Genomic DNA, 25,043 nt, shown 5'->3' on the forward strand with positions numbered 1-25,043 from the left:
TCTTGGGCACCAAATCAGCATATTAAAAAGATTTCTCAAGAATCATGACACTGAAGACTGGAGTAATGGCTGATGAAAATATATAAATCTAGACAACACTTTTTTAAATTGTAATAATATTTCACAGTTTTTATTGTATTTTTAAACAAATGAAAGCAGCCTTAGTTCAGACTTTTGAATGGTGTGTACCATCCTTTAATGCTTTTGAACCTTCAGCTTTTCCATTTTATGTCATTAATTAATTAAATTATTTATTTACTAATAAACAATTTTTTTTAAATGTATTTCTTTATTTGTAAAAATAGGACAATATTGCTTCGTTGATTGACTGGATGATTAGCTGGTCAAGCAGGTTAAGAAACATTCTGAGGACACCAGAACACCAGTATCTCATGCTAAGAATCTTTGACATCTTGACCTATAACAGCACAACCACATTTTAATGAAATAATACAGAAAAATGAACTAGAAATGAAATGACATTTCTAAAAATGAAAACTAAATATAGATTAGAAAATTATTATATCCTCACTATTCCACTGCAGACCATATCTGAGGTAAACAACCTATAACCACATCTCCATTCTAAGCAAGCACATGTCCATGGGCAATAACTCTCTCTCACGCTGATGCTCATTTTGGTCAAAAAGGCCCTGTGTTTGCAATAATAATCAGTATTCATGCACCATGCACTGTGACCCATGGTTTGTCTGTATGTGTACGCAGAGCCAGTGAGCAATGGACTTTCATAAAAATAAAAAACTGCGTTAATGTGAGATAAAATAATTGTCGGCATTAATCAATTTATGCGTTAACGCGATAATAACCCAGCAAAATTGCTGAAATTGCCCAGCAAGTTAACGCGTAATATATATATATATATATATCACCATGCATGCTTGGCATATGTTCTCCCATATGCTTGGAATCCAGTGCAAGGATTCAGTACACAGCATTGTAACAGTTCACAAGAGAAAAACTGACAACACTATTCCATCAAATTTGCCAGATTAGTTCACACTGGAGATAAAAAGTGAAAGTTTCATTTGTGATGCTGAAAGAACAAAACAAAGGCGAGTATCTTGATCTGCTGACAGCGGTAATTGCTTTGTTTTGTAGACACGAAAAATTAGGGATGTGAGTCTCAGAGGAAGAAGAAAAAGCAATGTCAAACTAATGACATCCAACTAATAACCTCGTTTGTTGATATGGTGAATGAGACACAGTTGGGCAGGATATCAGAGCTATAGTTATACTCTTAAACATGATTAATCTCTGTAACTAAGCTCATTTGGAGGTATGAAGAATGGGATCAAGAGAAGACAATTGAATGTGGACAAAGTGTCAAATTGAGATCCTCAAAAAGCTCCCTGTGAAAAGATTAATTTTAAAATATTTCACTTTGGATATTTCCTTGAATAATTTCTCTTTTGTAAAAGTCACAACATAAAAGCACTACAGTAAATCTACCAACCAGGAATAAGGTTATGATTATATACTGTCAGTGCTGGGCAGCTACTGATTAGATGCAAGTAATCTGGACTACATAGTCAGATTCCAAAAAAATAAGGATTGTAACTAAATTATTTTATGTTTTAAAATGTTATTGCTATAAATGCTTTAAAATGCTATTTCCTAGTCAGATTACAGTTACTTTTTAAGCATTACATGATTATATCCTATTTAACAATGGCAGTAAATTATCCATAATTTATTGATTCTCCCTAATTCTTTTTTTTTCTCTCTTTTGAATTCTTTTTCTAAAAATCCTACTGGGTGTCGCAACATTTAGCCTACCATTTATCTATGTAAATAAATTTGGGGACAAAAACACCTCTCAGTCAATTAGACCATGTATTAGAGGAATAATAATTATTACTAAACACAGCTGATATACAGCTGTGAAATGTTTTCACATCCAGTGATCTTCACTAATTATTGATCTGGACAAAAGTCTGGACAAAAATATTTAAAACCTGGAAAACTTTAAACATGTAATGTCATTGCTGTTTTCATGTTTGTTCGTGTAATGCAGGGATTCCTGTCAGCATTTTTTTTGTCAGCAAATCCCTTTTGACCTAAAATATTTACTTGGAGACCCCTGAGATAAGTAAATTTTTCAATGTCTTAACAACATTCACACCATCACTTTAACAGTCACAAATATTTCTGTTTTTAGTGTTTAATTGTTTTGTTTTGATTTTCAAATAATTTATTCATTTTAATTTTAAATTTTTATGATTTCATTAATCATCAACTCAAAAACCCCCTGCAGTTCCTTCATTAACCCCATTTTGGGAAACCCTGGTGTAATGTAATGTTTAATACATTTGTGACCTGTGCTGGCAAAATGAGTCACAATAAGCAAATTTTCAAAAATGAGCTATTTTTATTTTCACATTCTCCATTAAAAGATTATTTTTGTGTGAATACTTGCAAACTGTAATTCTGTGTATATGTGTATATTTATCGGGATTGTGCGCCATCTGAAGCATCTTTATGCGGGCGCTTCGGATGACAGTCAGCGCGAGAAGCGAGCGGTGAAAAGGTACTCCTCTCAGAAACCGTACAAATAAAGATAATTTTAGATGTTCAAATACTATTTGGAGCATTGGGATCGCTAGACGAAGGCTTAATGAACTCATTTTTGTGAAAACGTCCAATTCGACTAAAATTTACACTAGGCACTTTTTTTTTGCCTGTAGCTCAAAATTAGCCCGTGTGCATCCCGACTCATTCTGCCAGCACGGGTCACATTTCATGTTGTTGATAAAGAATGGAATATATTTTCTTTTCTTTTTTATATCAATATGGTACACAATAATTTAAAAGTAATCAGAACTCATTTTTGTGAAAACGTCCAATTCGACTAAAATCAACATTTTTCACTTTTTTTTTGCCTGTAGCTCAAAATTAGCCCGTGTGCATCCCGACTCATTCTGCCAGCACGGGTCACATTTCATGTTGTTGATAAAGAATGGAATATATTTTCTTTTCTTTTTTATATCAATATGGTACACAATAATTTAAAAGTAATCAAAAAGTACTCAGAATGAATTATTAAAATATTTAATTATTAAATTACGTTACGAACTACAATTTTAATCATGTAATTTGTAATCAGTAACGGATTACAATTTTCAAGCAATCTACCCAGCACTGCATATACCTATAGGGAAACAGGAAATCCGATCATTTATGGTTGCACTTTCTCTAAAAAACAACTTCAGTACAATCCATGTGACAAAACATCAAGGGAAACATAAATCATAACTTCAGTGTTGTGGCCTGAGCTCTCAAATTTTTTTTTTTAATGAAACACTCTATTTCACCGAATAAATCTTGTATGAATCCCAATAGCACAAATGCTTCATAAATCTCACTTTTGTGTGGAAGCTGTCTGAACTATTTGTCAGGAGGACTACCGATAAGAGACAGGTTGGTTTTCAGTGGAATCAAACGCATGTCTGAATGTAGCTGCTATTTCAGCCAACATGCAGAGAAACACAAAAGTATTGGCAGCGTGTTTGGAGAAAAGCGCGCACTGCGTGTGAACAAGGGATTGATTTTCACAGTCAATTATAGCCATTTTAAGCGCAGTTGTAAATGTGTAAAGAAAGGCCAAAATGTTTCAAAATCACACCAAAAAACTATGAGTAGGTATCGACAAGCATCTGTTCAGTAAAGATCTAACATCTCCTCCTGTTTCCATTCTAGCAAATATGAAACGTCTCACACATACAAAGTAAAGAATGGATTTAATAGCTATTGTGCAATGCTTTGATTTTATTCATATATAGGGGAGAGTGGGGCTAATAGTCAAACCTCCATTTTTGTATTCACTACAAAAAAGCTATTAGATCTAAATTAAATTCCACCGTTATTGTTCAGGTAAAAGGCAGAGGCAATAAGCTGTCACAATAGAAACTGCCATTCTAACATAGTTTTTTAAAGCTAAATTCAATCAATAAAACAATTATGAGAAACAAAACGGTCGATAAATATTGTAATTAAAAAATTACAACATACAGTACAAAAGTCATGTGACACCTGACATTTACAAGAAAATACCCTTGTCTCGAAAACCAATTCAATTCCCTGCGTGACAACTAGCCTCGGTCTCCCCTTATACATGCTCATATACATTTCTATACATCATTGCGTTTGCATACCGTATGTATTGCTTCTTTCTGAATACACATAATCCAACCCTCCTGTGAAGAGATGTCAAAACATAATTAGCATTTATTAATTCATTTATATTCTTTGTCAAATAAGTAGTGGACCTGTTGCAAGGAATTCAAACTATCCTCTCTCGGCCAAGTCGCTCAACTAGGACAGCACAAAATTAACTAGAAATACAATTTGGAACTTGGAACAAAACAAGAACAGTGGGACGTCGAGACAGTTTATCTCAGCGATTGATACTGCCACTACTGCAGTGGACCATGAAATTGTCATTTGTTCTGCAAGCGTTGCATCAAATGAAAGTTAAGGGCTACACACTAGCAAAGGTCTAAACTCTGGCAGTGAGAGGACCCCATGGCTAATTATATCCATTCCATACAAATGGTATACCTACTAATACAGAGGCATATCTGTAAAATGGAGTATGAAAATGCATTAAGATCTGAAACGCTGAATGATACTCATTGTGGTTACTAAGAACGGTCATGCAATACAACACATCACACACAATTTTTAGTGTGTGCATTGTGTCCGTACATGTGCTAAAGAGAAAGCATTAGGGGAAGTAATGTATCCCATTTGAGGGATTACATTTTCACACTGGCTTTTAAAAGGCATGTCTTAAAAGAATAGTTCAACCAAAAAATAAAAAATAAACTCTGTTATCGTTTATTCACAATCATATTGGTCCAAATCCAAATTATTCTATTTTATGGAATACAAAAGGAGAAATTTTGAAGAATCTACTGGTCATTCTGGACACAAAAAGATTTTTAATTCAGCCAGTTTTTGTGAACTGGATCAACTCATTCATTTGCTTTGGACTGTTCCACACACAAAGCTATTGTAAGCTTCAGAAGACTATAATAGCGCAATATAGCGCATAAGTCTTATGATTAGCGGTCGACAGATATGGATTTTTTGTTGGCAGTATCTTACAGAGCATGGTGGCCAATGGCTGTTATATATGAAACCATACCATTTACTTTATTAACTATAGTAAATAACACAAGCATAAAAATTACTAAAATATTATTTTACATCATTCTGACTAAAAAAAAAAACATTTGAACTGAAAAAACAAAAACTGTAAAATAAAGATGAGCAATTCCTTTATTCTGCAACCCTATTGTGGCATTTTCAAAAACAAAGATTTTTTTTAAACATGAATAAAAATAAAACACTATAACCAACAGTGCACTCTGTAACCTGTTATTCCAGTAACAGATTTCAGTAACCTTAAGTTTTGTACCAATAACTGTTAAATGGGATTCAATTTTAAAATGCTATGCTATTTTGCCTAAATAAATTAATAACAAAACACTAAAAAAATAAAATCAGTTGTTTTAAATGCAACAAGTGAATTCCAGCATTATAATGCATCATAAAAAATATATTAAGAAATAGATATTCATTTTGAGATTTTTGTTAGAGAATAAATTTAAAAGTGTTGTTAAAATATTAGTGTTTTTTAACGATAATTAAGTGAACACAGATGATGGCAAAGGTAATCTAAATGTAAAAATAGAAGAAATGAGAATGCACAATTAAATATCCAAAACTGGGTGATATATATCCAACAACGACCAATGCAATTCCATAAAATTGTTCTTTTTGTGTTACAAGAAAAAAAAACTCATATGTATTTCAAACAACATGATGGTGAGTAAATAATTTAATTTAAAATGTAAATTAGAATTTTTGGGTGAACTATCCCTTTAATACACACAGGCACACACGCACACACACACACACGCACACACACACACACAAACTCCACGCTCCCCCAGAAAGAGAATATCATGGTCTGTGATTTCAGTAAGGAGCACAACAGCGAAAACACAGCGACGCCATAGATAGTGAGATACGTTCAGAGACGGCGGAGTCATGAACTATCCCTTTAATACACACAGGCGCACACACACACACACACGCGCACACACGCACACACACACACACGCACACACACACACACAAACTCCACGCTCCCCCAGAAAGAGAATATCATGGTCTGTGATTTCAGTAAGGAGCACAACAGCGAAAACACAGCGACGCCATAGATAGTGAGATACGTTCAGAGACGGCGGAGTCAGTTGCTGCTCAGGAGGAGAGAAAATGGCAGACAACAAATAAAAGAGAGAAGTCGAGGAGGCGTATTATCAATATCCCGCCCTTCATGCAGCCCGCACTAAAGCAGAGAATGAGGAAGCCAGAGAGAAGCAGTCAGCGTTTAGGAAAGCCACTCGCCCCAGCGCTACTCATGACAGTGCCCACCATAACGCCACAGTGCTCGCTCAGAGGGGTGTCAGTGCTGTACTGTGCAATGCCACAAGTTAAAGAAATAAAACACAAAGAAACACAAAGAAATCAAGTGAAAAAACTAGGGCTGTCAATTTAAATAGCGCATTTAAAGAAACAAAAGTAATGTCCTAAAGTTGATCTCTGTTTGACCTGATGTCTAATTTGCTAACAAATTATTTTTTAGATTTGGATCTTTAAATGATTCAACTGATTCATTTTAGAATCAGTCTAGATGATTCTTGAGACTACAAGTCAATGATTCACTGAAATGAGAACCATCTCTTTTGGAAATGTCAGACTCAAAATGTAAACCACTGAGAATGAGAATGAACCAAAGGTTTGACTGATTTTAACAGCCATAAATGTTAACAAATAACACATACAGGAAATATGTTTAGTTTTACCAACACAAATACCAAAAAGAGTTTGTTTGAATGAATAGCATACTAAAATATGCAAAAACATTTTATGTAAATAAATAATCATTGTATTTTGTTTTGTAAATGCAAATTTATATTTAGGTTCTAAATGACATTTTTAGGCATGGCTACAAATACTTTCTCAGCAAACATTGATAAGGGATTAATTAATTGATGTATAATGTAATTTATTTTATTTAAAAATAACTGATTGACAGCCCTAGAAAAAAATAAAATAAAATAAAGTGACGACACACAAAGCTGAACGCCAGCAGGCATCCTGGCCAATCGAGAGAAGGAGAAATTGCAATGAAGAAGAGGTCATTTTTGGTTAGTGCAGCATTTCGGATCCCTTACTGAGCTGCGTACAGCATGTGACATATACTGACCCCTGGACTTGAGACAGCACTAGTTGTTGTGGGTTCAATAATTGCTACAGGAAAAGAAGGGGAGAGGGAAAAGAGGACATTTATATATTATTAACATAACGAAGACCCAAAAGAAGGGAAAAGAGAACAAAAACATGTAAAGACTGGAAAGAAAAAAGGGTGTGAAAATTTTGCCTCTGTGGTCAACTGGCAATAAAAGGGCCCTTTACACCGCAAAATAAAACAAATCCATGCTGAGCTTGATCATCTTGATCAAAATATAATGTTCAGTCGGGTTTAATGTTCAGAGGGTTTTCAACGGAGTCGGTTTCAAATCATATTATGATCGCTGATCTTTGATACTCCAAATTAGAAGCTTCTGAGCATCACTCAATTCAACGGACCGGAATGAAGCTCAGCTCAATTAACACATGAAATTAAATTCAGTCATTTAATCATGACGATGTAATATAGTTTTCATATTATTAATAGATATCATACTCTCTCAATTGCCCCAGCTCCCTTTTTGGGAAATGTTAAAAGCAGGACTTTAATGTCAACCCATTTTTAATCTCATATAGGCTCGATATTTTCCAGTGAGTTACTTAACTGATGGTAATTAAAACTTAACTGGGGGGATACGTCTAGATCTGGGGGAGATAAACTGAAACATGAATGTCTTCACATTTTCCATCTGCTGATACATATACATAAAACAGAAAAATATAAAAAAAATGGAAAATGAATCCAACAGCCAAAGCAAAAGTATTTGGACACTTAAAAAGGTCAGGCTGTCATTGCGTTAGATACAAAATATTAAACCAAGTGGCATCTGCAAACAAAAGTGGCTGACTTCATTTTTTCCTAGCCATAACTGGTAACTACCTGGTCTCAAGATCATTTTCAGTAGATGTATGAATTTATTTCCCCATAAGTTCATACAAGTGCCCTTGTACAGTAGCCACAGGTGTAGAAACACACTAAAGGTCACACAAGGTTATAAGCATAAATAATACATAAACCTCAAATTATAATAAATTCTATTGTTAAAATATGCAATTTACTCCACTTTCCCGCAACAATGAACAACATGCAGCTTTAAAATTCATATGTTTTCTATTGAACCAAGAGGTCAGTAAATCTGTTTAGATGCTCTACTGGCCAAACATCTTTCCATTATGTGAACTTGTAGATCAGAGTTCACCAAACTTGAACTTTGGCACACATTGAAAGGTGACACTCTCTGCTTGTTTGTGTTTCCAGTCTCCCACGTTTACATGGAAGTGAATGAAGCAAACTCTAGCGTGATGGGACAGATACCTAAACATGAAAATTCTGTCCTCGCTTACTCACACTCGTGTTGTTGTATGACTTTCTTTCTTCTTTACAATACAAAATAAGAATGTTGGTAACCAAACAGTTTTGAGTTTTGACCAATTGAAATTGTATAGAGAAAGGAAACACAAATCACATTTCTCAAAATGTATCTCCTTTTCTGCTGCAAAGAAAGTCATACAGGTTTGTAATGACATGAGGGTAAATAAATGACAGAATTTTCATTTTTTGGAACACAAAAGAAGATATTTATCTCTCTCTTTTTTCATGCATATTATGAAAGTCATTGGGGTCCAATGTTACTTCGACATTGTTCTTCAAAATCTATTCTTTTGTATTGTACAGAGGAAAGGAATGCATAAAAGTTTTGGAACAATGAATAAATTATGACAAAAGTTGCATTTTTGAAAGAAGTATTCCTTTATATCACCAGGAAATGTCCTACTGTATCTTAATTTTGAACAGTCTATCTATTATCCATAATTTAAAACGAAGCAAACTTCCTTTTGTGAAATGCTTTATTCAAAAAAGGTCTTTCCACTATTTTCTTTTAAACAAAATGTAGATGTACTTCTGCCCAGCTTCATCAAATTTCATGAACCTGTATCAATAAAATCACATGAACAACATATTACTATTGTGGCGAGTATCCCGAGTCCAGATTAGCGTCGCCCTGGAAACGCCGCTGCCACACTGATCACCGAAGCACAACACCTGTGCGTGATGAATGGCGCACCTGGAGCTCGTTCCCGCTGGCCTTAAAAGCCAGGAGAAGAGACACCAGCGGGAAGGCACCACGGAGCTCCAGGCGACATTAATGCTTGTTTCTCCTTGTTCACAGAATCCGAAGGCACCCTGGGAGAGGGATCTGCACCACGGCACTTCACCCCACGAGCACCACGCTGAGACGGGCACCGAGCACCATTCATCAGAGCACGTGTGATCAGTGTGTGGGCAATAAATCACCCTCCGGGGCTCTTTCGATCAGTACCGAGTCTGTGTTCTCATTCACCCCGCGACACTATGAAAACATAAAAGTGGTTGTGTGACAGACGCTGGTCTTTTTTTTTTTTTTCAAGGAAAAAAAGGAATCAGGCCTCAATCAAACCATCTGGACATTTGTAAATAAAAAAATTATCCTTCCCTTTCAAAATCCGTTGTGACAGTAGAGATGAACTGAACAAGAAAAAAAAAAGTCAGGATCTGTGATTTTTCTTTTATTGTTCAAATCAACATTACAGTGACTCCGTACAGTAAGAGTGACTTTGTGATTAAGGGGTGTAATGACCTCAACAGAGGCTTCTCTCTGGTAAGCCCTTTGCTAAATTGAGAGCCCTGGAGTTGAAATCACAGCGCCTAGAGAGAGTTCACATCATTACTGTTCGCAGGTTCAGGGGCAGGGTTGAGACAGTGTGTGTGTGTGAAGCCAAAACACAGACGATGTGTGTTGCAGCTTTCAGCTGCCGTTCATGCCAAGCGCACAGACATGCAACCTGGAGCAATCATCACCACTGACAGCACCGTACGCTTTGGGAATAAACTGACATTTCTCTGTAAATCAGAGAAAGGGTATAACATTTTGTGAAGGAGGCAAAAGCAAAAGTGAAAGATTTTGTACAGATTTAATAATAATAATAATAATAATAAAACATTCTTATATTTATTTATAGATGTACATAGATACATATATTCTCGGTTTGTTTGTTCAACAATGGGTACTTTTGGCCTGTGGAATTTCAGAAATCAAACAAACTTTCACTAGTTTATCTACTTTGCTTAATGTTCAACATTGTATATACATATGACAGGAAAATTCAGTAATTTTATTTTCCCCCATCCATAAATGTTATTTCCACCACATCTCAAATCACAATTTATTCAGTATTGGAAATTACATTTTAAATATTTTTGCTATTTAGACAAGAAAATGAAAGGATGGATGGATACTTTTGCTATAAAATGGTTGTCGGCTTCATATCTAGCATTTTGTGTTTCCTACTGTTCACACAATTACAATTATTTTATGCATAATTTAAGCACACCACTGTTGTCTCCTTGGTACAGTAAACAAGCACATTAACTTTAATTTTGTGAAAACTCATAGAAATTAATTTAACACATTTAAATGGTTTATGATTACTTGATATTTTTGTTAGAATATCATAGTTCTATTTATGTTGAATATTTCATTTTTCATGGTTTCATTGACTCTACACATAAACTAACACATGAAAGTCGACAAAAAATATGTTTCCAAGATGGTTTAATTGTGACCTTCATACAATGATAAGGAAAGCGCTGCAAAAATCTGCTAGTTATAATAAAAACCAACTCCTGGTTAAAAAAAAAACATACAACCTATAATTGGAGAAAGACCAATACGTTCAGGCAAAAATAAATAAATAAATAAATAAAATCAAGAAATTCATTGCTTCCTTAAAATTCATAAATCTTTAGTAATGATACTTTAGGATGGATACAAATCCTTGGCTTCCTTTCAGAGTTTTTAATTTTAAATATTTATGTTTCTCATTCTTACCAAATTTGGCCTACATTGCAATTTGAGTTGAGAATCTAAATTCTGCTAAAACTATGGTTCTTCTAAAACAAAGATCACATTACTCATCATAGTCATAGTTTTTGATGATCTTAATGCAACTCTAAGAAGGTGTCTTCTACCTCGGTTAATATCAGATGAACACCACAATGTGATTTGTGAAATTTCCTTCCATGTGGAGCTCTCAGTCTTTATATTACAGTATTGCATGACGTGTAATATTCAGGTACTGTATAGAGCAATGGAGTAGCCTGCATTGCATCCACGTAAAAGCAGATTGATGTGTACACTGAATGACCTCTGTTCTCACTTGCAAGGAAAAAAACCCATCATCATGGTGGGAGGAATTGCATTTCATTCTATAATAACATCTAATTTTTTCCCTTTTCTCTTTACAAAGAAATGAACATCCAGCTTCTATACAATTCACAGAAACGTAAATTGCCAAGATACGAGTGGAGTGCTATCTGATGTGCATTGTTAGACCACTCTGAGACTGTGAGACTACGAGCTGTGCTTGAATTCATTTATTTTACGCCAACCCCTTAACGATGGATTTAAAAACTTGAAGGTCAAAATGAATTATTTAAAGGGGCTAATTTTCTCTAATCTTCAGAAGCTCAATGCACAGTACTGATGAAGAAAAACTTTGGCTGCATCCTTGAACGGCTAAACCTTCTATCTTTCATGCATGGTCAGACGCATCGCAAGGATTGCCTATTTCTCCAGGCGGTTTTAACCGCCGTCTCCGTTAATGATTGGACAGGAGGTGTTTTATAGCCAAAACAGACTCTCTGCATCACAAACACCTTATTTTTCAAGGACCTGCTCGCCGCACATTCAGCGTACAAACAGCGAGGCGGCACCCTTTAAGACGTCAAAATGATGACTGTTGTAATACAAGATAAAAGTCAATGAGAAAGATAAATGTCAGTCCATCTGTTCGGCTGTCCTTTTCAGCGCTGGACTGAATTTGATTAGAGCTTCAAAACCACTGCAAATGAAGACAACAAAATGCAACCTCAACAAGAAAATGCAGTATAATACCAATCTCTCATATAGTATGCGCATCAAAAGAACAGCAACGAAATGGGTTAATGTAATAGCATTCGCAATCTCAGCCTCAGATGGCATGTCCACAGACCACTTCGTTTCGCCGACTGTCTGATGCATAAGCACAAAAAGCTGGAAAGCACTTTCTTAGTCTGGCAAGCTCTAATCTGATTGGCTGGTTTTATGCAGCTTTTGGGACTAAGGGCACAAAGTCGAGTTTACACGGCTGATACAATAAGCGCTTTTCAGTAAGATCAAATCACCGGATTTGCAGAAGTTTGCAAAGTCACTGGCATCAAATTTGAAAGATATTCCAGAGTTTTGTTTGAGGCACTTAGAAGCAAGTAAACTTGATATCCATGAGTATAACTGTATATAGGCATGTCTGTGAAATAATCATTGCTTATTATATTTGGCTAGGCTGATCGCATTATTTACATCCATTTTTAGCTTTTTTGTTAAATTTTTTTTAGCTATTGCGAAGACTGACGCGAACAATGGTGAACGCTGAAAGAAACAGAACGTGGTTAGTCTCTTTAAATGCCAGTCATACATCTATACTGGCTGTTCTCCAGATTAGTTGCAATGTAGACCAGGTTTTACATGGCTATGCAAGACTACATTAATTTATCTGGAAGTTTGTTTGAATTGTGTTTGGAAAACTGGAAAATCATAGTGCATATACCAGCCAATCGGATTCATAATCCATGGGCACTTAACACAGCACTTAAATGTATCAGCATAAATTGTGCACAGTCTGTATTTGGCAGTTCTTTACAGTGCAAGTAGAGGTGCTTGGGGGGAAGGCAACCTGATATATGATTGATGGGGAAATAAGAATAGGATCAGGAGGGCTGGCTGAACGGCAAGATGAATGCATGAGTTTCCCAGCCTGGAGAAAAACGATGTTCATGAGAATAAATTGACACCATATCTTCTGTTCTAGTTCACCTTCCATTTCATCCCTTCTTATATGCCTCCACCCTGTGACTCAGACAGGGTCACAGTATGGTAACCACGACAACAACATCCGGCACAACACAGTAAGAGCGGTAAAGAAAAACCAGGACAAGAAGAAACGGCAAGATATGAAAAGATGACACTGAGGTTATGATTGATAGGCATGGCAAATGAACAAGGCTTCCATTAGCTGGTGCATGCAGAAGATGTGGAGGCTTTATCAAGGGAGGCTGAAAGCTTCTTCGGGCTATGAGTGTTTCTAGTCTGTTTTAGTCATACTCCAATGACAGGTTGGAGGAGATTATTCGGCAAAGCCTACACTGTGCTATAAGCAAAAATGAGGGGGGAAAGATAGCTTGGATTACAGAGCAGACGAAATCTGCCAATTAAGGACAACAAAATCTTGTTGCTCCTCAGCGTTGCGCTTTACAGTCAGGACAGCAAAATGTAGAAGAAAGATTTGAAGAAAATCTCAGACAGGAAAACACGCCAGATACGGAAAACAGCAGGTTCACGATGTAGGCTACCTTGCTACAACATGCGAGACACATTTACCTCCTCACACATACAAACTTGTTTATGCTATGCAAGACATAAAAAGAGAAAGCTAGGGTGTTAACACATTTAGATTTTACTGTTTCTATAAAAATGTGCTGCAATTAGCAATATGCATAACGTGAAAATCCTCCCATGCACACTTTTTAGAGCAATAATCTGAAAACAAAGCAAAGCAAACAGCAAACTCAAAGATAAGTATCAGTTGTCTATCTAGATTAGCTCTCCTGAATGAAAATTAAAGGACATGTTGGCCCCCTTTACACTTGGAGCTTACATCAGAGTTTGCGTTAACCAAAAAATTTCCATCGTTCACCGAATTTATAAAACACGGATAATTCAAAACGCTCGCAGATTAAAATAAGCCATTTGGTCTATTGCGTTTGGCTGCTTTAGAAACATTCCCACAGTAAAGGATGCTAATAGGGATTAGAAGTGAAGAAAAGGGTGGAAAATAAAGTTTTAAAGCGCCCATGCGAAAACACACTGGGAGAGAGACGAGAGTGAGGATTTGAGGAGAGAAATTAGAGATTTCAAGTGTAGTGCAGTGGAACAATTCATGGGATATTGTTCATTAAATTGGGTGACCAGGTCCTAAAACCACAGTGTAAAACAGAATAAAAAAGACAGCAAACCACAACACAGGTGCCTGGTAAGCCAAAAAGAGCTTTTGCCACAGAAGTTCTTGAGATAAGATATTGTTATATTAAAAACAATCTCAAACAACTGTCCCTAACCATATTTGAATGTGGTTTCAGTGATCCGATCACAATGTGCCCTGTGGTTTAATGCTATCTGATTGTGATCCGATCACCGAAAACGCACTTTAATGCCAGGTGCAAAAAGGGTCAAAAGTCCAATCAAATGTGATGACAGTGAGTAATGGAGAAAGAGCCACGGAAATGTCAAGTCACTCTAATTTGTACCACATGTGCAACGCATCACCCATTTTTCTCAATACAACATTAAAAGGACTTTAAAAAAACATCCATTTGTTAAATTCATCACCTTTGCCCAATGCCTGCAGATTTTCGTCTTCAAAAAGAGCCTGTTCAGTGAACTGGTGTTCACAGACAATGGTCAGGAAGGTTTTAGAAATGAAACAAAGGAGACACACTAACTGCCAGACATTTGTTACCTCACAAAACAGTTTGTCACGTTTAGAAATGTGTGCTCGCTGAAGAAAATATATCAAATGAAATAAAGTTCAACTACAATATTGTGACAGCATTGTATGATGTTGAGAAATTTGTGGTTGTTTGTCAATTCACGCAATCATTTGCCCCAGTTGTATGGCACTAAAAATCTGCATTCTGTGACATTATTTTCATTATAGTCAATGACTAGTAGTGCTAAACTCATTCTTGAGAGTTAATATCTTTCACACTAATGAATTCCCATTGAGACATTGAGGAAAACAAAGAGCGACAGTGTGTTGCTTTGACATGCATTTTTTATCTGAATCCGTCTTTGAATATTGCAACCAAGGCCATTAGCTATATTGAGGTCATTTGGCAATTAGTAAAGCTTAAATAATGCACTTTTAAACATGTGGTTCGATCTCTGAGTGTATCTGACTGTAACGTCATTAGCAAGAGTGCATGCCAACGCCAACGTTTCATGAAAGTGCACTTTTTCTTAATGAAAATTTAATCTCTTAAGCATAATGTCAGTTAACATTCTAATTCTGCTGTTAAGAATTACATTCAAAAATTTACTTTATGTGAAGCATAAAACAATGAGGAATAAAATATTCAGGCCAATGAGGACCTAATGGAGTTTAGACTCGTGCGCCAACTCTCTTTTAGTGGTAATACTGGGCCAGTATAGATAACGACACTAAAAACTCCTGTTTTGAGGGTTCATTTTGGGCATAGCTTACCAAAAAATGGAAAATTCTGTCAATATTTACACATCCTCATATTGTTCCAAACATATTTCTTCAGTGGAACACAAAAGAAGACATTCTGAAGCATGTTTTTTGTACATACAAAGAAAGTTAGTGGGGTCCAAAACAACATTGGATCCAAATATCTTCTTGTGTTCCACAGAATAAAGAAATGCATACAGGTTTGAAACGACATGAGGTGAATAATGGCGCTTTTCCACTGCATCGTACGGCACGGTATGGCTCAGTACGGTTCACTTTTGGGGGGTTTTCCACTGGGTACAGTACCTGGTACATTTTTTAGTACCACCTCGGTTGAGGTTCCAAGTGAACCGTACCATTACCAAAACGTGACGTGTAAACTCTGCTGATCACTGATTGTCCGGAGAGAATCGTCTCATCGTCACTGAACTTGCGACACAAACACAAAAGAACCGCTAGATTTAAATCAGCACAGCCAGCGAAGGATCGAATGCAACTATTTTGAACGAGCGCACCTTTTTTTAACAACCAAAATGTTTCGTTGTCTGTTGCGGATGAGGAAGTACAGACGTTCCTTTGATAGCAGAGGAGCGGATCCAGCTAGAGCTTGATGGGGCGATGCGGAATGAAAAAGTTTTTTTTAGGAGTAGTGGCAGTAGAGGCGGCGCAACTATAACGACATGTGAATAATCCCGCCCACTCCAAAGCGATACTAAACTGCAGTGGAAACGCAAATCGTGCCGAGCCGAGCCGTGCCGTGCCGTACTGAGCCATGCCGAGCCGAGTCGTACCATGCAGTGGAAAAGCGCCATAAATGATGCCCAAATTTTTGGTTTTGGGTGAAAAAAATTTTTAAATCCCCATTTTGTCCAAAAACACTGAATCTTGACATTCAAGTATAGAATAATGGCTTTTCCCCCCGTTTACATTCAACCTTGTCACAGAAGACCTTTAATGGAAGCTCATGCCATTAAAGAGCATGTCACTATGCTAAATACCCTTTGTAGACACCAAACGCACTCAATCACCTTGATGCTGTCGGACGTACTGTACAATAAATGACCCAGGTTGGTTCCATAGGGGGAAAGTACTTAATTCTGCGTCTACAGCATTTGGCTGGGGATACTGTATGTCTGGGATGAAGAGTCAACAAAACAAATGTGAGGGAATAATCTAAGAAACACTTTCAATCAATACAAGGTATAAAATATGAGGGTGGAAATCATACGCGGGCTAAAAATAGAGCGAAATGATAGGTTTCTCCATGCTGAGGAGAAAATCAAACACTGCACTTTGATTAGTACTCCACACCTTGTCTCTGAGGTTGAGGTCCTCCATTAAATATTAATGTGTCCCTGAATTCACCTTTGCTTCATCAATACTTATTGACCAATATTATAACAGCAATTTAGTCCCAGGCAACGATGATCAGCTCTTGCATTTGCAATCTCTACAGATGTGGAGATGTGTGTGTTGTGGAGGAATTGCTTGCCATTTCTCATTAGGAGCACAGTAGGGTAGGTTTCCTTTTCATTAGCGATGAGGAAAATAAGAGGTACGAAGGAACTCTGGTGGGAGGAGAAGATGCAGCTTTCTGGTCTATTCTGGGTTTCTCACATCACAGACTGTCGGTCTTCAGTAGAACGTGAAAGATACTGGAATTTTTCATCTCAGCTGGGCCTTTGATATGCTTCATTTAAAAGCAGGGGACTCAACTTTTCCATCTGCCACTTTTAAGACTATCACTATTTTTTTTTATTGTTGTTGATGTTGTTTTTTTTGTTTTCATTTGTTTATCTTGTTAGCCCACTTACTTTTATTATTGACTCAGTGGCCAGTGAATCAGAAAAACACTAAGCACTTCAAACAGACTGCTCAAAGAAATTGCATCTCATTTTAAGAGCTCTTTGAAAATGCTTCACAGAAAACGTCAGGCTCCAAAACAATGACCTATTTGAGTAGCATCTTCTCTCATTTCCTCTGCAACATATGCATTGAAGATGGGGGAAAACACTGCATTTTCTCCGAGGAGCTCTGCGACGACTGTAACAGCATATGTGAAAAAGCAACTACTGTACCAGCACAACACGAGTTAGCCAGGGGAGAGTAATGCTTGTTACTTACGAATCAGAGGCACACTGGCATTGGCTGTTCCCAACCTGTTGACGGCCACACAGGTGTAGTTGCCATAGCGATCCTGTGTCATGTTCTTCACTGTGAGAACTGATCTGGAGCTGAGGTTCTTGATGTCAATTCCTTGGCCCATGTTAATCCTGAAAATAGGACCATGAGTTGACATGACACGTCAAGCAGTGACACCTGCTGCAGTGTGGCATGCTATAAATCCATCCAGCAAAAAGTATTTTAGCAGCACTTCTCATTTATACATGCAGACAGGCTACATGGAATACTAGTACTTTTAAAAATTAATTTGGTCACACTATTGACGTAAACTGGAAAAAATTACTGAAAGGTGCAAAACACAGAATATTTTTCAAATGTCTGAATATTTTTCACTACTTTTATTCAGCAAGTACAGTATGCATTACTTTTACATAGTTATAAAAGATTTATGAAATATTTAGAAAAAAATGTATCAGTCTCCACAAAATTTTCAACATCGATAATAATAAAAATAAACGTTTCTTGAGCACCAAATAAACTTATTTGTATGATTTTTGAAGGATCATGTGACACTAAGGACTGGAGTAATGGCTGCTGAAAAGTCAGTCACTGATTTCTTTCTTCATCTAAGAATGGTACATAATGTTTTGGACACATATTAATGTTTCTTACACCAAAAGATGGCAGGTAGATATATGGTAGTATGTGAGTTATGAAGGAAAATGTAAAAAAATACAATTGTCCTGACGGAATAGCTAAAGGGAAAATCAGAAGCAGAACAATTTGCACATGGCTTATACCTGTGTCAAGGTGAAAGGTTCAGCTGCAGTTGCTCGAGAGTCCTGACTTGGGTCATACGTGTTACTCTCACAGGTAAAGCTTCTGACCTTTTGTCCCCTAACTCTCAAGTAGCTTGTCTCCTGCTGACATTTGCTTAAATAAGAACAAAAAAAAAGACCACTGCCACCACTGTATCTGAGTGTTATAGGCCATTATACACAAAAATATTTACATAATCTATTCAGAATCACCTTGCTTATACATTATAACATTATAAATGTAAAAAAATACAATTGTCCTGACGGAATAGCTAAAGGGAAAATTTGCACATGGCTTATAGCTGTGTCAAGGTGAAAGGTTCAGCTGCAGTTGCTCGAGAGTCCTGACTTGGGTCATACGTGTTACTCTCACAGGTAAAGCTTCTGACCTTTTGTCCCCTAACTCTCAAGTAGCTTGTCTCCTGCTGACATTTGCTTAAATAAGAACAAAAAAAAAGACCACTGCCACCACTGTATCTGAGTGTTATAGGCCATTATACACAAAAATATTTACATAATCTATTCAGAATCACCTTGCTTATACATTATAACATTATGTTCAGCCTCTGTTATTAGCAAGCAACTGGAAAACAGAACAATGTTTTTGGGAGTCGCAATTTAACAAGTGCTTTCCATTGCAAAAGTATCTAATTTGGAAACCCAGCTATCTTTAGATTTACAAAAATTTACATATATTTAGCTCAAGAAATATATTATTATAATTTTTCATGATTATTTAATTTTTTTAAAACATAATTAGTTTATGATTCTGCATCATTCCTGTTGGTTTCTATTGTTTCCTGCTGTTAGTTCAGCATTGAGTCGGCACATTCAGACAAATACAGTAAAACATACAGTTTAGCAACAATGCTCAATGTAAAGCCTTAGATTAAGCAGAGTACAGACCCAATGCCAATAAGCCTCCTTTGCAATTTGAATAAATTGAGTGAAGTCTATAATTACAATTAGCACAGTGTGAACCGCTGATTCAGATCGTACTCAGCAAGAGTGAGTAAATGACGGGTAATGGGGTAATTTGGTATTTAAATTCAAAAACCACCACTTGAGTCAATGCTGACTGGTGCGAAGACTTGGAATGCTCTTTACTAGTGATAAGTTTATACAAACATTCAATTAAAATGCAGAGTTAAGATAGTAAGACAGATCCTCCTAACATACACAGGTTTGTACTATTTCAACTTTAATGTAACTGTATAAAAATGGTGCATTTAGAAGTAGACTTGAGTATACCTCTGATTTATTTTCTTTTTTTATCACATTCCATAACATTTCATTAATTTGGCTGTTTTTAAACATAATCAAATGCTGTTAACTAGTGCTGGGCGGTATACCGTATCATTTTGAAAAATACCGTGATATAAATTTTTGGTCATACCGCCCAGTACTACTGTTAACAGTTTTTTATTTATTCTAGAGCTAGAAATAAGTCCGTAGGTAATAAGTGTGCTCTCTATTTTTAGTTTTTATAAAACTTTATTAAATTTTATAAATACTTTTATAAATAAAAATCTTCCACTGACATAGTGAAAGAAGGTTTGGTATTGGAAAAGTAGAAACCTAAAAATAAAATATACACATCTAGAAAAAAATTCTGGTGCACAGCCACAAATGAATGTTCACAGAAAATAACAAAAAACCCTAAAAACACTGACATCCCCAGAAAGGGGTCGAAACGTCAAAATATTGGAAGAACTAGCAGTGAGCCAGTGTTTTTTATTGTGTTGACAGTGATGAATATTTGCATATTGGCATTCTTTCTTGCATTCATTTGCATATTGAATTGTGATTGGTCTTATCTCTCTTACATCTACTTAACCATCTGTAGCCAACTTTACACTGCAAAGAGTGAAATCCACATTATGTGCTGATACTTGTACACAGCTGACAGAAAACTAGAAGCGTACTGAGTGCCATGACAATGGCAGAGTTAAAAATGGATCTGATTTGACATTTCATTGCCACACAACCGAAGCAGCCCTAAAACTCTTCCTTGTCTTGCAAACACTAGTCTTTCCTTCTAGAAAATCACAATTTTAGCACTTTTTGGGAACTAAAAATGAATTTCGCCCCTCCCCCCAAAACATAATGTGTTCAAACCAATGCTTAAAATTATACATAATGCTGACTGATCAATTAAGACATCTTTTTGTGTTGCTCAAATGACTCAAATGATAGTTTGCTTCAGATCTCTTTTAGAAAGTTTTAGAAAGAAGTGTATGACTTCTCTTTAATTAAAAGTAAAAAATGACGGTAAAGTTGCAAAAGTGATTTTCATGAGCTTATGCTGTGCCAAGAATCACTATCTTTCGAAATTAAGACTCTTTAATAAGACACTTTGTAATATTTGATAAGCTGCAGATCCATAGCTATTAAACTAATACTACTAAAGACTGTAATACAGCTTTAGATCAACGTTCAGCGATTAAACCTTAGGCGAAATTCTCAAAAACTGCTGTACAGTTTGATTGTACTGTAATTATTCAGTGGATTCAACAAAGGCAGTGACTGCAAATGAATACTGATCAAAATATTGCATTTTTTTTTTTACACACGCACACTTGCCACAAAAAGTGGCCTCGACCGACGTTAACCTTCTCTGTGGTGAGCATTCTAAATCATAAATAAACTCACTTAACATGCACAATGTATGATAAATTATCACTGTACAGCTAAGCTAATGAAATGAAGGCTTTTATCATCTATCACTCTTGGTTTTACCTTTTCTCTCCCTTGTACCACTCAAAGACTGGAGAGGGGACAGCTGCTGCCTCGCATCTCAGCAGGGCAATCTATTTGATAAGCTGCAGATCCATAGCTATTAAACTAATACTGCTAAAGACTGTAATACAGCTTTAGATCAACGTTCAGTGATTAAACCTTAGGCGAAATTCTCAAAAACTGCTGTACAGTTTGATTGTACTGTAATTATTCAGTGGATTCAACAAAGGCAGTGACTGCAAATGAATACTGATCAAAATATTGCATTTTTTTTTTTACACACGCACACTTGCCACAAAAAGTGGCCTCGACCGACGTTAACCTTCTCTGTGGTGAGCATTCTGAATCGCAAATAAACTCACTTAACATGCATAATGTATGATAAATGATCACTGTACAGCTAAGCTAATGAAATGAAGGCTTTTATCATTTATCACTCTTGGTTTTACCTTTTCTCTCCCTTGTACCACTCAAAGACTGGAGAGGGGACAGCTGCTGCCTCGCATCTCAGCAGGGCAATCTGACCGGGTCGGACCCCGTGACTTCTCATCTCATGGATTGCTGGAGGAACTACAGAAAGAAAATAAAAACCAACGTGATTTAGGGAAAGAGTGAACACACGTAACAAGCTAACTCAAATAAACTAACCCTCCAAGCTGGAGAGGGAAGATCCTTCTAAAACGCAAAGTTTTCATTTACAGTCGTGTGAATTAGGCAGAAATGAATTAGCAACAAGATTCAGAGTGGTCAACACGTGTAAGTCTTATGGGTGCAATGCTGAGAAATACCATTCGTCCCAAGGGTTGGAGAAATGAAATGAACTGCTCAGTGATAAATTGTTTAATAGCTGTTCAAAGGCTGAGGAACTGAGGAAGGTTCTCTGAATATGTGCATGTAAAATGAGGACCCTTTCATGTTCACAAATGCAGTGTAAATCTCTCTAGCGGTGTTAGTGAGAGAGCTTTAACTACAGGCTGAATTTTTATTTTCCAGCTCGTCAAGAAGCAACAATCCTCTCTCGATGGGAAAAAAGAAATGTTTATCATACATAAATCTTCATTGTATATTATTTCTTATAGCAGGAGTAAACAGAGTAAGCTACTAGAATGGCATGCTTTCAAATACAAAATGACATATAGAAAAAGGCTATGAAAGAAATAACACCGTACTTAATATACACACAAATAAAGCAGGCATGTACAGAATACTAAGTTGAACACAATATATAAAAAAAAAAATTTCAGAAAATAACTCCCTTCAAGCAGGTGATCCACTTATGTCTTTCTAGCTAGCGTTAAATTACTTGCTATGTCTGAATTTGAGTGGGGGACATTTATATTCCAGGCAACTCGTTCTTTGAAAATCACCTGCAAGTTATTGAGGTCTGTGTTCAGACTATTTTTTCCTGATTGAATTTTTGACATTCTCTTCTATAACCCCAGTGTTGAAGGTATGAAGTTCTCCAGGCCTTCGATATAAAAATGTTTCATGTTATCTGAGGGCTGAAAAGAAATTTCCACCATTGTGGTGAGAACAGTAACATGGATTTTTAAGTATGATGTTCTCAGACTTTGGGCTCCGTAGTTATGTCACATAGATATGTTACAGCATTAACAAATGTGAAGGCATGCGCTTCCCCACATTGTACACGGAAGTGAGAGTTTCTCTCATTTCTCATATCTGGAAAGCTAATTTGCAGCATTTGAAATTCAAAGCATCTAACAGTAAGTGTGAGGAAAAGAAAATCTCAGTTTTTCTGAATTTGAAGCAGAAACATTCACTGAGATCAGAAAAAAAAAACATATACAGTATTTGCTAGATTGCTACATGGATTACCATCTGCATGTCAGGTACCAGTCACTTGACTGAAATAATAATTATCTTCACTAAAGAAATTTCCATGACTCTTTTTACTCCTAGAAATCAAAATGTTTTCCAAGGCTGTGAGAACCGTGCATAAAGAGTATGGATATCCATCATTGTAATCACTGTGTTGAGAAATTTAGTTCTGTGATATTGCGCTGCTCATCATTTCTTCACTGCACAATCTCCTGGGAAGGTATGAAAATAGCAGTGTGACACATCAACGCAGCTTGAATGCAGAGTTTTGGCATATGTTGGAAGAGAAGTCTGTCTGATCCAAAAAAGATGGCAACGGATGAATCTTCTGCTTTGGCTGGATCATGCATTTACAGTACAGGCATCAACCCATGCAAATGCCTAGGGAGCATTACATAACCTGAGCATCACAGAAGCAGGCTAGCATAAGATTTAAGGATAACATAACATAAGAGATTAAAGGAACACATTGCTGATGACAAAGGCGAGGACAAACGACTGCTGAGCCTATAATATATGGGTGCAGAAAGTACAAGGCTGAGAGTGCAGAGAATTTAAAATCAACCCATTTTACTGCAGTAATCTGATGTATGAGTGAAACATGAGAAAATAGGAACAAATGGGGTTAGACTGTGAAAATGGGCACATGATATAAATAATTACAAATTTTCATTTTTATTGTTTAAAAACAGTTATGCTGCTTCACATTTTTTGTGGAAACCCAGGAATTCCATGATTTTTGTAAATAATAAGTAACATTGTGAATGTCTTTATTTTCACTTCTGATAAATTTAATGCATCCTTGCTGAATAAACATTATTAACACTATAATCCTACTTACCTCAAACTTTTGAATGCTAGATCACGAATACCACAAAAACAAAAAAATAAGAAAAGTTTATTGAGCACCTAATCATATGACACTGAAGACTGGAGTAATAACTGCTGAAAATTCAGCTTTGCCACCACAGGAATAATTACAGAAATACTTTTTTTTATATATATTTAAATAGAAAATGGCTTACAATATAATAATAATGTATTTTCATAAAATAAATGCAGCCTTGATAAACATAAGACAATTCTTTTGAAAACATTAAAAAACTATAATATATTAATATATTCATGAAACTATATTAACTATATTACTAAAACAAAATTATTCCAAACTTTTGATCAGTAATGTACATACAGTATGTATGTATAAAAAAAGTAATGAGAACTGTATTGAATTACAAGACACAAAATATAATTATAAATGAATATAATGTAAGTATAATAAATAAAAGAAAGTAAATAAGATAAATTTTGATTCAATGTCGACTAAAGGACACAGGACACACAGGATCCACACACCATAACATGTTTATGCACCGAGATGACAATGGAATTCAATTATACACAGATCTCCATGCTGATGATTCAAATAATCAATATATTCTTCATTTACAATCATGCTCTATAACTTGACATCAGGTGTCAAAAGCCATTTAAAATACATGCAAACACATATTTAGAACTGTCAGTTTCTGCAGTGAAAAAGATTCTAGCAATTCAAATCAGGTGTCAGGTGATATGAAAGCGTCTGGATTTGTGATGCCAAGTTCAGCCTTTAACAGAAAACGGAATCTCTAGCCCCGTTCACTTCAAACATTTGCCACACTACCTGACATTTCAGTTGGGATGCAGTCGAAATATTTCACACCTTCTCTGGCCCGTTAATCAGTGTGAGCTTACTTTAAATGGATTTGGATGCTATAATATGGCATTGAGAGGCAGAACCAGAAAATTCTCTGCATAAAGAGCCAACGTGAGAGAATCCAAGGGTGCATTTACTAGAAACATCTATGCGTCTGTTGTATGTGTGTACATGCTTCAAATCAACAAAATCCCCTCCATATTGGATGTTACACAAGT

The 25,043-nt window shown here is 36.1% G+C and overlaps 1 protein-coding gene across 2 annotated transcripts in view; it reads right to left on the reverse strand.

The window, feature by feature from the left end:
* Positions 1–25,043, reverse strand: part of LOC107711106 (neuronal growth regulator 1-like) — a 130,048-nt gene that overhangs the window by 34,072 nt on the left and 70,933 nt on the right. The window contains exons 5-7 of one of the 2 annotated variants that reach the window (XM_016516039.1): positions 21,787–21,857; positions 21,288–21,337; positions 17,731–17,879 (exon numbers count right to left, since the gene is read on the reverse strand). In XM_016516039.1, coding sequence (XP_016371525.1) covers positions 17,731–17,879; positions 21,288–21,337; positions 21,787–21,857 — 270 coding nt within the window. Of the gene's footprint in view, positions 1–17,730; positions 17,880–21,287; positions 21,338–21,736; positions 21,858–25,043 lie in introns of both variants that reach the window. The other variant, XM_016516040.1, reaches the window with a different exon arrangement.

The sequence above is a fragment of the Sinocyclocheilus rhinocerous genome, unplaced genomic scaffold (genome assembly GCF_001515625.1).
Source record: "Sinocyclocheilus rhinocerous isolate Xijiao unplaced genomic scaffold, SAMN03320098_v1.1 scaffold85, whole genome shotgun sequence".
Classification (NCBI taxonomy): Eukaryota; Metazoa; Chordata; class Actinopteri; order Cypriniformes; family Cyprinidae; genus Sinocyclocheilus; species Sinocyclocheilus rhinocerous.